Here is a 14,446-nt window from a genome sequence, read left to right as displayed (position 1 = left end):
CTTGGAGAAGGCCTTACTCAGCCCGGCCGACACGCGGGCCAATCCCCTCGCCCCGCACCTTGGGCTGGAACCTGAGACGGATTCGCCCCAATGATGCTCCAGTTGCAGGAGCAACAGAAGTTTATCTTTGTCCCGAGACGGAGGAGTAGCGTGGGTCCTGCTCGTCTGAGCAAAGCGACTGGCATCCATCAGCCGGACAAGCCCGCGCTGCGCCTGTGATTTTCCTAGGGAAAAGTGGAGACCCGCGCGCCTGCCCTGCACGGCAAGGGACATCTTTTGGAATCGTGCTTGCTGCCCTGATCAGCCAACGGGGCCCCCCTCCCCCGCCCAAGGCGCGGCTGGTTCCGACCCCTTCTTACACTTCATTTATCCGTGGATCATTTTGAGAGTCGGTCTTGTAAATGTTTAGCATTTTGCTGCTTTACTGCTTCTCTCTGGGGACAGTGCCAGCATTTGCCGAGACCGGCGGAGAGAGGCGACTCAGTCCGGAGAAGAGCGAAGTATGGGGACCCGGGCTAAAGGCTGCTGTCGTCCTTCCTGCACGCTATTTCTACATTCAGGCGGTGGATACAGCGGGAAATAAGTAAGTCGAGAAACAGCTCCCTAACTCTTCTGGAATGAAGTTAAAATGTACTGTTTCTCCTTTTAAGTTTTAGCCGCCCAAGAACTCTTTTTTTTCCACAGCAGTTTAAATTCCAGGATATTTGGATGCTATCCACATCTGGTTGTAACAGCCTTTCCCCGTCCTAATCAGTTTTTCTCTGTAGCTTTAGAAGTAATTCCAGATTGGCTCTTCTCCTGGCTGTTCTGATGGGAACTCACACAGAACTGGAGAGACAAAGCCCCTGCCCTTTGCGGGAAGTACTATTTCCACCTACTTTTGCATAAGCTGTTGTAAGGAATGTAAACCCAGCTGTTAAAAACTTAGTTGGTTCATCTTTCTCTGGGGCTACCCTCTGTTTTCAGGGAGACATCGCAGATAAGCATGATTTGAAACTCAGAAAGAAAAACGAAGCACTATTTGAAATTTTACAGTTGAGAGGGAATGTATCAAAGTGTGAATCTTCCTACCTGTTTGTAATGAACATTATTTCACTCCACTGCATTCCAGCAATTAAAATAACTGAAAGCTTAGTTTTAGAATTCGCATACTCCTGAAATGATTGTCTTTTTTTTATTGGTGGATGCTGACCATGTATATTTGGTAGGGGGGAAAAAATCTTGGGTATTTTAAGAAAAACTTCCAGGAAGTTTTCCAAAGCGGGGGGGGGGGGGGGGGGGGGGGTTATAAATTTTGTCACTTGGTTATAACAATTGGGGGCACTAAATACCATCTTCAGAATCTTGATAACAAAAGCACTCACTTAAAAAGAAAAACACCTTTTGTACAGTGTCACTTAAATGATACACAATCTACTGGCTTTTGCCTGTAGATTGTGTATCATTCTACACAATTGAGCATGTAGATTGATACACAATCATGCTCAATGATTGTGCTGAGCATGATTTGTAACACTGCTCTTTTTGAGAGAGATTTTTCAAAAAGTCATTATCTATAGAGGCAAATTTCCAGTTGCATGAAATAGATAGTAGATTGATAAGAATATTTGTATGTATAGAATGCATAAGTGGGTTCTAGGTTTATATAAATATGTAGTGTTTACATATTCCCTTGCAATTTTCTTTTTTTTTTTCCCCTTGCAATTTTCTATTGAAATGTTTATGTGTGGACATTTGTCATCCTCCTTTTTTTAAATCTCTGATCCATCGCATTCATTCTGGTACTATAAGCATAAGAGAGAAGCAGCAAGCATGTTAAGGGGAGAGTATAGAGGAAAACACTAAGGGTCACAGACTGGAGAGCACAATCTCTGTGCATTTGTGCCTTGAAATCCTCTCTGTATCTCGCCGTTCTTCCATGACAGGTTCCCATCTTCTCCGGGTGAAAAGGTGTTCCAGATTAAAATCTCGGCACCAGAAGAGCAGTTCACTAGAGTTGGAGTCCAGGTTTTAGACCGAAAGGATGGGTCCTTCATAGTAAGATACAGAATGTATGCAAGCTACAAAAATCTGAAGGTAGAAGTTAAGTTCCAAGGTCAACATGTTGCCAAATCTCCATATATTTTAAAAGGTAATTTGTAACATAATTTTAAAACAGCAGTATTTATGAAGCCACCCAATGGGTATTTCTTAGGTGTTCTGAGTGCTGAGTGAAATTGTTACTGTGATACTTTGTTACTTTTGTGTAATTAGGGCCAGTTTACCATGAAAACTGTGACTGCCCTTTGGAAGATAGCGCAACCTGGTTACAGGAGATGAACTGCCCAGAAACCATTACTCAGATTCAGAGAGATCTAGCATATTTCCCTGCTGTTGATCCAGAAAAGATTGCAGAAGAAATCCCAAAAAGATTTGGACAAAGACAAAGCTTATGTCATTATACCCTGAAGGATAACAAGGTATGATTTGTGATTAAGGTTTGCTTGTTTGTCTTATTGATTTGTTTGTTTGTTTGTTTGTTCTGACCATATAGCTCAAAGTAGCTACAGAGTTTTATTGAAAACCATTGTGTGGAATGCCTGGCTGGCTGAGTTGGTGGAGTGTGCAACTCTTGATCTCAGGGTTGTGGGTTCAAACATAAAAATAAAATCTTTAGAAAAAAATCATTCTGAGGAGCATTGTGATAAGCTTTCTCTCAATGAAACCTGCCAGTACTTTTAGATTAACATAATAAACAAAATGGAAATAAGGGTGATGGAAAATAAACCATTAACTTAATACAGGTTCAATTCTCTTTTAGGTTTATATCAAGACTCACGGTGAACATGTAGGTTTTCGAATTTTCATGGATGCCATACTACTTTCTTTGACTAGAAAAGTAAGTGTTTCTTTTCTCTTAGGTTTAATAGACAGTTTCAGCCCAGGTTTTTCCATATAATTAAAAAAAATAAATAATAGCATCAGTGGTGTTCTATTCTGGAACCTTATTATAATACTGTTCTGGAGCTTTATGTCACATAGGCTACCTGTATGAATTTTCTAGGGTTACTGTCACAGAGTTCTGCAAACAGCAGAAATGTTTGTTCTTTCATAGTTCTGGAGGCTACAAGTCTGAGAGCAAGATGTCAGCAGGACCACGTCCCCTGCCTCACCCCCCTGAGACCTGTAGGACCGGACCCTTCCTTCCTGTCCCTGCTTCTCACCACCTGTTGGCCACCCTTGGGGCTCCTTGACTTGCAGCCTCCTCGCTCCAACCTCTGCCCCTCATCACACGGCTTTCCCCGTATGTCTCTTTCTTCCCTTCTGGCAAGGACACTAGTCATATTGGATTGGGGCCCGCCCCCCTCCAGTATGACCTCAACTTCACTAATTATATCTGCAGCAACCCTAGTTCCAAATAAGGACATTCTGAGATACTGGGGTTTTGGACTTCAGCTTATCTTTTGGGGGGACAGGATTCAACCCACAGCAATACCTTATAAGGGAAAATGTCTTCAAATAAAATTGTTTCAGTACTAAACCCACTTTGAGCCCAGAGAAGGCTTACTGTATGCCAAATCCTATTCCTTGGTATAAAGTGATTTTCTCAGGGTTCTAGTGCATGATTTTGTAATCCCTCTACTGCTTTACTGATCACCTGTGCACACTTGAGGACGGCAGCCTAGGCCATATTAACCATCCCTTTTACACACTAGAGGGCTACACGCAAGTCCTGAGGAAAGCATGTTCCTGGGGTGAGAGCAACTATGAATAAAAATATTCACAGAGGGGTGCCTGGGTGGCTCAGTGGGTTAAAGCCTCTGCCTTTGGCTCAGGTCACGGTCCCGGGGTCCTGGGATTGAGCCCCGCGTGGGGCTCTCTGCTCTGCAGGGAGCCTGCTTCCTCCTCTCTCCCTCCCTGCCTGCCTCTCTGCCTACTTGTGATATCTCTCTCTGTCAAATAAATAAATAAAATGTTTAAAAGAAATATTCACAGAGCTGTTGGTAATCACTTAGTCTTTAGTTGTAGCAAATGCAACAGGCAGGAATGAAGCAAAGACATGACAGAACATTCCCTGAAGGGGGATGGCTGATGACAGCTCCCTCGGGTTTTATGGCCAGCTCTTTCAAAAGTCTTTGCGATATGCAGATGGAGAAAACACTGACAATTCAATTTACGGCATTGTGTAGGTCTACCTGCTGGTGCGTAACCCATAGTAGAAAACGTGGCTATCTACAGCACAGACAGAGCTTGCTCATCACTTGCCTTTCGACCTACAGAGGACAGATGACTACCTTTTGTCCACCGTTCATTCCATGACATGGGTCTTTAGAATACGCTTAGTGGTTTGGAGAAAAGGGCGGTGTCCCACTGCCTAGCAGACAGAGCTAGAAAAAGGATCCCTCCCCAGGAAACATGAGCAACTCGCATTTTAGATACAGAAAGCCCTCCCTAATCCCCAGAACTCTCAGTGATAGTAAACTGGCTGACTGGGAAAACTATACCCATATTGTTACTGGTTGCTTAATAACAATTTATTGGATAATCTGTGTCTATATCTTGACTGAATTACTCACGGAAAGTCAGTACCTTCTCAAGCTTGAGCGCACTCAGAGTGAGTTGATTTTGAAGATAGGCAGCTACTAAGCACCTGTATTCTGCCTCCTTCGGCGAAGACTTCAGGATGCTGGCAAGTTTTCCTTGCTTATCTGTGTCAATCCATGGAAAAATAAGACTATTCTTCAGGACTCCAGTTTCTCGAGATGCTTCTCAGACTGACCAAAGCCCCAAGCATTTACCTATGACTTGATTTAAAAAAAAAAAAAAAAAAAAGAACAGGTTCTTTGAACACACTTGTGCCACTTGTCAGTAGAGGTGGTCAAGCTTGGAAACCCCTAGAGCTGGCTTTGATGTTGGGCTTCCAGAGTTGAGATTCTGGTCCCTCCACTGTCGGGCCGGGGGGGGGGGGGGTATATATATATATAATTTAAATGGGCACATCTGGCTCATTAACCAAGAACTAGGGTTAGAGTCCCAGTGCTTTGAGCTGTTACTATTTTCCAATAATTCCCTTTCTGTCTCTGATCATCCTCGAGTCTCTTGGCAGCCTTAGAACTGAGATGAACTTTATCCTTTCATCTCTTTTGGAAGCCAGTCTATGGCCAATTTGCACGTCCACCCAAAGGATATCTAGTATGCTTATATATGTGAGAATATTCTGAACAATTACCCACTATTCAGATTGGGGTGATTATCGTCACCTGAGCTTGTAAAGTTGGTCTTTCATTTGTTACAAGTTCTCATTTTTCTTGTGTTTCACCACTCACTGGGTGGTCGGTGGTGCTTCAGGGGAGGGTATTACGTGAATCCGGCCAAAGTGAAAAGGTAGGTAAATGCAAACCGAGGAAGAAACCTGTGCGGGGTTTGAGGTTGCTGAGAACAGACAGCACACATACACGCCTCAAGGACTGTGGCATGCACTTCCAGCAGAGGACAGGGAACAGGATCCGGTCCCTTGCTGTGTGGCGGTCCCCCTGGGCCTGCAGATCAGCTCCCCAAGCCCTGTCCCGGGACCCTCCTGTGGGGTCTGAGATACAGCAGGCTGGGCAACTTGAGGGCCACAGACAGCTGCGCTTAAGCAGAACAAGAAGTACATTCGCTCACAAGGAGGTGAGCCCAGCCCAGACTGCGAGGCTCTATCTCTTGGCAAAGAAGTGTTCCAGACCTGAGACCCATTCTTACATGGCCAAGCAGGGGTGGAAAGACTGCATGCACGAGGCTGCCTTTCCCCACACATTGACCCACAGACGGGATTATCCACTACGGCTAATGTAGATAAGCTCCTCACTTTCTTTTTCCAGGTGAAGATGCCAGATGTGGAGTTTTTTGTGAATTTGGGAGACTGGCCTTTGGAAAAGAAGAAATCCGGCTCACACATTCATCCAATCTTTTCCTGGTGTGGCTCCACGGATTCCAAGGATATCGTGATGCCGACCTACGACTTGACAGACTCTGTTCTAGAAACCATGGGCCGGTGAGAGATGGGTCCAAGGTGACCCAGAGCCTTGCTTTTCTTTCCTTGCTGAGTTCTTTCTCAGCCACCTTTGCGCTGTGATGGTTTGGGAGCAAAATCTGTTGCACTTTCTGTCTTCCAGAGTAAGTCTGGACATGATGTCTGTGCAAGCTAACACGGGCCCTCCCTGGGAAAGCAAGAACTCCACCGCTGTGTGGAGAGGGCGCGACAGCCGCAAAGAGAGGCTCGAACTGGTTAAGCTCAGTAGGAAACACCCGGAACTCATAGACGCTGCCTTCACCAACTTCTTCTTCTTTAAACATGATGAAAGCCTGTACGGTCCTATTGTGAAACACATTTCATTTTTTGATTTCTTCAAGGTATGACATCAGCTGTGTCCAGTCCTTTTTGTTTTTCCAGATGTCCTCATTTGGGGGAGGAAAACTGAGGCCTATAAACAATAGGGGGGGAGAGACATGAGCACAAAATTTAGTGAACCTCAAAGCGGCTCCCAGGGACCGCTTTGGCAATGTGGGTTATACCGAGCACCCAGACTTGACCTTAAATATAAGCAGCAAGGGAGCGTGGGGCCTGGGTAGAGCTAGAATTTTTTTCCCCAACTGACCCTCAAGGTAAGCACATTTCAGCTCCAAATCCTTTATCATTAAATACATGTATGTGATTTTACAGATACTTCTCCCAGAACATCACAACAGTCTAAAGAAGATACAAGATGGGGAAATGTCTTGAAACCCACCCAAATGATAGCCTAGGAGTTCTGGGGATTAGGGAGGGCTTTCTGTATCTAAAATGCGAGTTGCTCATGTTTCCTGGGGAGGGATCCTTTTTCTAGCTCTGTCTGCTAGGCAGTGGGACACCGCCCTTTTCTCCAAACCACTAAGCGTATTCTAAAGACCCATGTCATGGAATGAACGGTGGACAAAAGGTAGTCATCTGTCCTCTGTAGGTCGAAAGGCAAGTGATGAGCAAGCTCTGTCTGTGCTGTAGATAGCCACGTTTTCTACTATGGGTTACGCACCAGCAGGTAGACCTACACAATGCCGTAAATTGAATTGTCAGTGTTTTCTCCATCTGCATATCGCAAAGACTTTTGAAAGAGCTGGCCATAAAACCCGAGGGAGCTGTCATCAGCCATCCCCCTTCAGGGAATGTTCTGTCATGTCTTTGCTTCATTCCTGCCTGTTGCATTTGCTACAACTAAAGACTAAGTGATTACCAACAGCTCTGTGAATATTTCTTTTAAACATTTTATTTATTTATTTGACAGAGAGAGATATCACAAGTAGGCAGAGAGGCAGGCAGGGAGGGAGAGAGGAGGAAGCAGGCTCCCTGCAGAGCAGAGAGCCCCACGCGGGGCTCAATCCCAGGACCCCGGGACCGTGACCTGAGCCAAAGGCAGAGGCTTTAACCCACTGAGCCACCCAGGCACCCCTCTGTGAATATTTTTATTCATAGTTGCTCTCACCCCAGGAACATGCTTTCCTCAGGACTTGCGTGTAGCCCTCTAGTGTGTAAAAGGGATGGTTAATATGGCCTAGGCTGCCGTCCTCAAGTGTGCACAGGTGATCAGTAAAGCAGTAGAGGGATTACAAAATCATGATAAATTTGTCTTTCCTAGGACAGCAGTCTTACGATTTTATTGTCTGCTTTAACGTTAGACTCGTGGCCCCTTTGGGAAATTTAGGAGAGCACTGCAATAAGCCTTTAGCTCTAGGTCAGGTGTTCTGTGCTAGCATTTACTCCATAGCAGGGAAGGAGGGCAAAATCTGGCCAGTTTGCACCTGAAGATGATGAGGCTTCAAGCTGGAGAGAGGAGGAGAATCATGAGTGGAGAAAGGCGATCTAATGACGGCTTTTATTTTACCGCTGTCCTGCAGCATAAGTATCAAATAAACGTCGATGGCACTGTCGCCGCCTATCGCCTGCCCTATCTCCTCGTTGGTGACAGTGTTGTGCTAAAGCAGGACTCCATCTACTATGAGCACTTCTACAACGAGCTGCAGCCCTGGAAACATTACATTCCCATCAAAAGCAACCTGAGTGATCTTCTAGAAAAGCTCCAGTGGGCCAAAGATCATGATGAAGAGGTAAGGTCAGTCTCTTCTACCCGCATAGCAGGGGTTCATTTTAAACGTCTTGTCCCTGAAAAGCATTCAGGATGCTCAGATATGGACCCTTACCTGTAAATGGGACGCCGCCTCCCCATGGCGCGCATCAGCCCCGTCGGGGTGAGCACAGACGTCTGGGCTTGGGTTCACTGTCCACTCTGCACTTGAAACGAAAAGCTGCAACGTTGGCCTCAAGGACACTCTCTCTTTTGGGCAGGTTGGTCGGAGCCCCAAGCACTGCCTCATCTCTGCTAGCAATATGAAAATTAAGAATGGCCAGTCCAGCAGGAAGAAAAACTAACGGCTGTAGATTAAAAGGCAGGATTGCATGAAGTACACTTCAAACGAATTGCTGAGAAGTGTTAAAGCAGTGTGTTAAACTTTTGCATTTACTTTACAAGATCATTGTGACTCCATTTAATGTATGCCCTCTCTGCCAGAGAGGCTTAATTCTAGAAGGTCCAGTATGATTCCTCACGCTTTCAAGTCTTAAAAAAAAAACCTCCTTTAATCTGAGCATACCCTCTTAAATGTTCCTTTACCACATAAGACTACCCTCAAAGATATTCCTCCTGCCTTTGTCCCTCTAAACATGGATTCTGAACATCAGTTTGCATATGTCTGCATGGGGAAAAAAATGTGTTTCATTAAAGGCTTTTGTTGTCATTGTTCCCATAGGCAAAGAAGATAGCAAAAGCAGGACAGGAGTTTGCAAGAAATAATCTCATGGGTGATGACATATTCTGTTATTATTTTAAACTTTTCCAGGTCAGTACTTTCTACGAGAATAGACATACAATTTGTAATTGGACATGTTAGCAGCAAATAATATTTCACTTAATAATTTCTTAAAGTATATTAGTATAAGGAGAGATATGTATATATACTTACGTGGGCAAAAACCAGGGATCAACATCAAATAATAATGAAAATACTACAGGGACACCTGGTGGCTCAGTTGGTTGAGAGTCTGCCTTTGGCTTGGGTCATGATCTCAGAATCCTGGGATCAAGTCCCGCACCGGGCTTCCTGCTCAGTGGGAAGCCTGCTTCTCCCTCTGTCTCTGCTCTCTCTCTGACAAATAAATAAATAAAATCTTTAAAAAAAAGAAAGAAAGAAAAAAAGAAAATACTACAAAACCACAGATTAGCTAGAGGAGAATGCTACAACATGTGGGAAAAGTATTTAATGTTCCCACTCTGGGCTGCGTGGTTAGGAAATTGGCCTCTGATCCTACAAAGCTACTGTTTGCAAATCTGTATCTTCTCTTTGTACTCTCTTGCTGCTGCCTTACCAGTTCCTTGTCTATACAGTGCCCAGTATCTTCAGACCTATAATGCTAACTCCCTATGAGCCATGGTGTCTTTTGGAAAGTGTTTTCTTGGACCTAAGCACTTAGGATAATCAGAGTATATCTGATCATTTAAAAGGCCATTTTTTAAAAACACAATAGTTAACAAGTAATTTGCTAATAACACTACTAGATCTAATTAAGATTTTTGTTTTAATCCCAGAATTGTCAGTATTGAGTGCCAAATCTTAGACTCTGCTACAGAACAAAGTTGGTCTGTTTCTGGTCTGCACTGGCCCCTTCCCCCTTTCTCACCTCCCCAGGGGACGGTGAAGGGATGGAAATGGTGATGGAGATGGTGAAATGTGTAAACTGAAGGATCAGGGGACTTACTGTCTGAATTCTTAAAGATGCACAGTGGGCTTGTGTTCGTTCACTCTTACTGGATTTACTAGGGCATCATCACCAGCCCAGAGCCTAAACAGGGCAAGTGCGTTATAAACGAAGGTAGAGGCTGTGCAGGCCATGGTGGGAATATGCTCTATCCTGAAGTTCCCAGTCTACGGGAGATCGTGTGCACAATTATTTTCACTTCAAGACAGACGGTGGTAAAACCCAAACCCTACCAGTCATAGAAATAAAGGATAGAATCAGAAGAGGTCCATTGGCAATAGGCAGCCAGGGTCCAAAGGACAGAAGCTCTGGTGTTGGGGCTTTTAAGGGGAATGTGAAGAATTTTGCTTATCGGAATTTGTCACATATGAGTTAAAAGGAGCATATTCTAGCAAATTCCAGTGCATCGAATTTGGTGAATGTACTTTAAGTTACAAGTAGGTAACTTGTAAAGGAAGAATGTACTTTAAGAACACTTTTGAATTGTTGCTTACACAGGAATATGCCAGTCTGCAAGTGAGGGAGCCCCAAATCCGAGAGGGCATGAAGAGGGTAGAACAGGCCGAGGAGGACCTCTTCCCTTGCACGTGCCATAGGAAAAAGGTAACCAGAACTGGCCAATGTCCGAGTAAGAACTGTCAAAGTAAGAGTAAGTCCTCATTCGTTCCTTTACATACTCAGTCAGACAACAAGTAATTGAGCTCCTCTGGGGGCCTCCACACAGTTCAGTCCACCGGGCAGATGCCATGGACGACCAGGCCGAAGAGAGGCCGCTGACATGCAGAGAAGAGAGAAGACACAGGAACCCCCACCGGCCCCTCCACCCCGGCAAAGTGGAGGAAACTTGACTTGACCACATGATCTGAGAATTCAGATCACGCAGCATTTGAATAGATGCTTACAGTTTGAAAAGTATTTTCACATGCATCACGTGGAATAGGTTTGGCAAAGTTCATTACCTCAGTTTAGAGATTAAAAAAATATATGATCATGATTATTCATGTTATCAGATTATTCATTTAAGAAGCAATCTCTGTTGATAGCAGCGCATACTGATTTCATTTATAAAAGACAGATTCACATAGACTTATAAGGCTAAAAAAGACTTTAAGGACCTTAGGGTTCACCCAGTAAATGCCTTCATATTATGGTTAAAAAAGTGAGCCTGAAGAAGAATTTGGCTCAGAATCCTCTAGCTGGATTATAGCAAAGTTAGGACCAAAAACCAGTCTCCATCGTCTGGTTGTGTGTAAAGACATGATATGGCATTATACTTGGTTTTTGTTTGAATGAACATATATTGTATGAAATTACAATATATATTACACACACATATCTATGTATTTTATATATATATATATATATATATATATATATATATATATATATATATATAAAACTAGATAGGCTTGACGTTATTCTAAGCAATATCCTCGTGCCTCTAAGTGGACAAACTCAGAACTTGGTATTGTGACTAAAGATGAGAAGGCAGATTTGACAGTTACTATGCCTGTCTCACAAGGAGGTTCAAAAAGAATAAAGTGACCACTGTTCCCAGTGGTGTGATGGAAGCAGTTGATACAAGCTCACTGACTGACATATTCAGGAACTTTACACACTAGTTAATTTCCAGTAGCTTGGAATCTGCCTGTTGGGAGAGTCACCATGAGAACAGCAGGTGCTACAAATCAGAGTTTTGGTTATTTTGTTTTTATTTTGTTTATTGGGAGTACCGACTTGCCACTAAGTAACTAGCCCTTAGAGAAGTGGTGCTTCACCAGTATTAACCCATCAGTGCTGGAAGTTCATAAAACGAATTAAAGCCATCAAGCAAACAAAAATTGCCAGAATCGGGGGCCCCTGACTGGCTGAGTCGGTAAAGCATGCAACTCTTTTTTTTTTTTTTTTAAAGATTTTATTTATTTATTTGACAGATAGAGATCACAAGTAGGGAGAGAGGCAGGCAGAGAGAGAGAAAGAGGAGGAAGCAGGCTCCCAGCCAAGCAGAGAGCCCGATGCGGGGCTCGATCCCAGGACCCTGGGATCATGACCTAAGCGAAAGGCAGAGGCTTTAACCCACTGAGACACCCAGGCACCTCAAGCATGCAACTCTTGATCTCGGGTCTTAAGTTAAGTACATTGGGTGTAGAGAGAACTTAAAAATCTTTTTTAAGGGGCGCCTAGGTGGCTCAGTGGATTAAGCCGCTGCCTTTGGCTCAGGTCATGATCTCAGGGTCCTGGGATCGAGCCCCACGTCGGGCTCTCTGCTCTGCAGGGAGCCTGCTTCCTCCTCTCTCTGCCTGCCTCTCTGCCTACTTGTGATCTCTCTCTCTGTCAAATAAATAAAATCTTTTAAAAAAAAAATCTTTTTTAAAAATCGCCAGAATTGGGGCGCCTGGGTGGCTCAGTGGGTTAAAGCCTCTGCCTTCGGCTCAGGTCATGATCCCAGGGTCCTGGGATCGAGCCCCGCATCGGGCTCTCTGCTCAGCAGGGAGCCTGCTTCCTCCTCTCTCTCTCTGCCTGCCTCTCCGCCTACTTGTAATTTGTCTTTCAAATAAATAAAATCTTTTAAAAAAAAATTGCCAGAATTAAAATGTACCTCCTCATGAGATTTGTGATTTGGTATCATAACACTTGTTGGCTCCACATGAAACTGGGCAGTTCCCTTCTCCAGTCCCCCCCCCCCCCCACTTTTTTTTTTTTCCTTCTGCTTTTCCTCTTTGTCTCAGTAATTTTGAGGAGTGCCGAATCCTATCTTCCCCTGACTGGTGCACTGAAGGGCTCTGTTAGCTTCCTCCTTGTCTGCTCTAGCCCTTCACTGACACAATTCACAGCACGGGCCCTTTACGGGAATGCCGACGCTTAGATATTCGTGTTGTCCATCCGTAGTCCCATAAACCACAGTGTGACTTTCCCCAGGGGTGAGTCCAAGCACGGTCCTAGGCACCACAAGCCTCTAGCACCAACTTGCCTTTTTTCCTCCTCCCATCTTTAGGGGAATATAATTAATAGACTAACGTAAGTTTTCTTAACTCATCTACGACTTCTTGATGGCACTAAGTATGCTGCTTCTTGATTGCAGACCAAAGATGAACTCTGATATGCAAAATACCTTCCCTTCACATAATGGTGCTCTGAAGACTCTTCTTCACTGAAAAGAAGAATGTTTTTTAAATATGAATTCCACGGACAGTATAAAATCCACTGTGTGATTGTCTGGATTATGAACATATGTTTCTTCTTATGATGCAGTATTCCCACGACGATCCTTTAAAGCACGGTTTTAAAATTTTGTAATAAAACCACTTTATTTTAAAGGCCTGTGTTGTGTTGATCATTGGTTGTGTTTGGACCATGGAGCGGGCACACGGGGGGCCTGGACCCTGGCCTCGGCGTGGAGCATCACAACAGCCACCACTTACCCCCACACATGGTCTATATGACACAGCAGTGAACTGCGGTCTTTTTGCCACTGTGATTTTGGATATTCAGCCTCATGGCCAAACATCACTCTGACTCCTAGACCTTACAAGACCTTTCATAACCGGCCTCTGCCTGCATCTCTAATCCAGTTTCTCACCACCTGCTAACATGTACCCTGAGGTCCAGCAACACCAGCCCCGCACCGTTCTGTTGGGGTCTTGCTTCTTACCTTACTTGGTTATGCTTCCTCTTGCTCTGGAATGCCAGGACTCTCTTCTGGCTTGAATACCCTCCACAGCACATCTCAGGAATCCCTCTTCCGTATCTCCCCGTCTGCACACTTGTATCGCTGCTGTTACCCCATGGTGTGGTAGTGATGTCGTCATCACCAGATTTGAAGCAACTTGACTACAGAGATCATGATCTCCCATGTAATCTACTAGGGTGCCTGCAACTAGAAATATCAAATGGGTGGATATTGAAAATCACTTTGAAATGCGATTAAGAGAATGAAAAAGGAGTTAGAAAACCTAAGACTGAAACCATAATATAATGACCTAGAGATTCCTTTACCCAATAGTTTCCCTTGCATCTATCTGCTGGTTAAATAATCTATTGCAAATTTTTTAAATTGTGGGATGTACCCTTACACAGAAGAATATAAAACATATCTGCATCTTGAAAATAATTAGAAAACACCCATGTAATTACTGACAGAGATTCTGCTTGACCAAGCTCCAGTCAAGCTCCTGAACCTTCAAGGGTCATCCGCACTTCCTTGTAAAATCTGGTTTGGACAAGCACTCTGCTAAGTCAGTTTAGAAAGAATCCCCATCCTCCATATCCCATCACTCTTGTTATCTAACTGGGTTCCTGGTCCTCCATCATCCCCAGTGACTGATCACACTGGTGTGTTCTCAGCAAGAACCTATTGGGTCAGATTTGGCAGAATCCCTCTATAACTCTGATGACTCCTTAGTAATTTTCTATCCAATGGCCTCCACCCTGCTCCTTGGCTATAAATTCCCATTTGCCCATGCTGTATTTGGAATTGAACTGGTTTTATTCTGAGATCTCTTTTCCCCCTATTGCAATAGTCCTGAGTCATATGTATGTATGTATGCATGCTTTTTTTTTTTTTTTTTTTTTTTTACTACTTTACTGTCTAGCTCTGATTTTGCTTTGATATTACCACTCGGGTTCAAAAATGGAATGCTG

General features: G+C 44.0%; 1 protein-coding gene and 1 long non-coding RNA gene across 2 annotated transcripts in view; one reads left to right on the top strand and one right to left on the bottom strand.

Annotated features, from left to right (window-relative positions):
• The first annotated feature begins 53 nt into the window (after positions 1-53).
• On the top strand, positions 54-13,122 carry POGLUT2 (protein O-glucosyltransferase 2). The gene is made up of 10 exons (XM_045978297.1): positions 54-583; positions 1,926-2,131; positions 2,254-2,459; positions 2,801-2,878; positions 5,841-6,013; positions 6,135-6,372; positions 7,891-8,100; positions 8,800-8,889; positions 10,304-10,408; positions 12,888-13,122. Exons 1-10 carry the CDS (start codon positions 402-404, stop codon positions 12,903-12,905), a joined length of 1,506 nt encoding a protein of 501 aa, XP_045834253.1. The 5' UTR covers positions 54-401; the 3' UTR covers positions 12,906-13,122.
• LOC123925135 overlaps positions 6,342-14,446 on the bottom strand; it is a 24,400-nt gene continuing 16,295 nt past the window's right edge. The window contains exons 3-5 of the long non-coding RNA XR_006814919.1: positions 13,458-13,682; positions 8,194-8,369; positions 6,342-6,443 (exon numbers count right to left, since the gene is read on the bottom strand). This is a non-coding gene — a long non-coding RNA (uncharacterized LOC123925135). The remainder of the gene's footprint in view (positions 6,444-8,193; positions 8,370-13,457; positions 13,683-14,446) is intronic.

This window comes from Meles meles, chromosome 14, assembly GCF_922984935.1.
Source record: "Meles meles chromosome 14, mMelMel3.1 paternal haplotype, whole genome shotgun sequence".
Lineage (NCBI taxonomy): Eukaryota > Metazoa > Chordata > Mammalia > Carnivora > Mustelidae > Meles > Meles meles.
The sequence above is the reverse complement of the archived record's forward strand: the minus strand, read 5'-3'. Positions and strand labels throughout refer to the sequence as shown.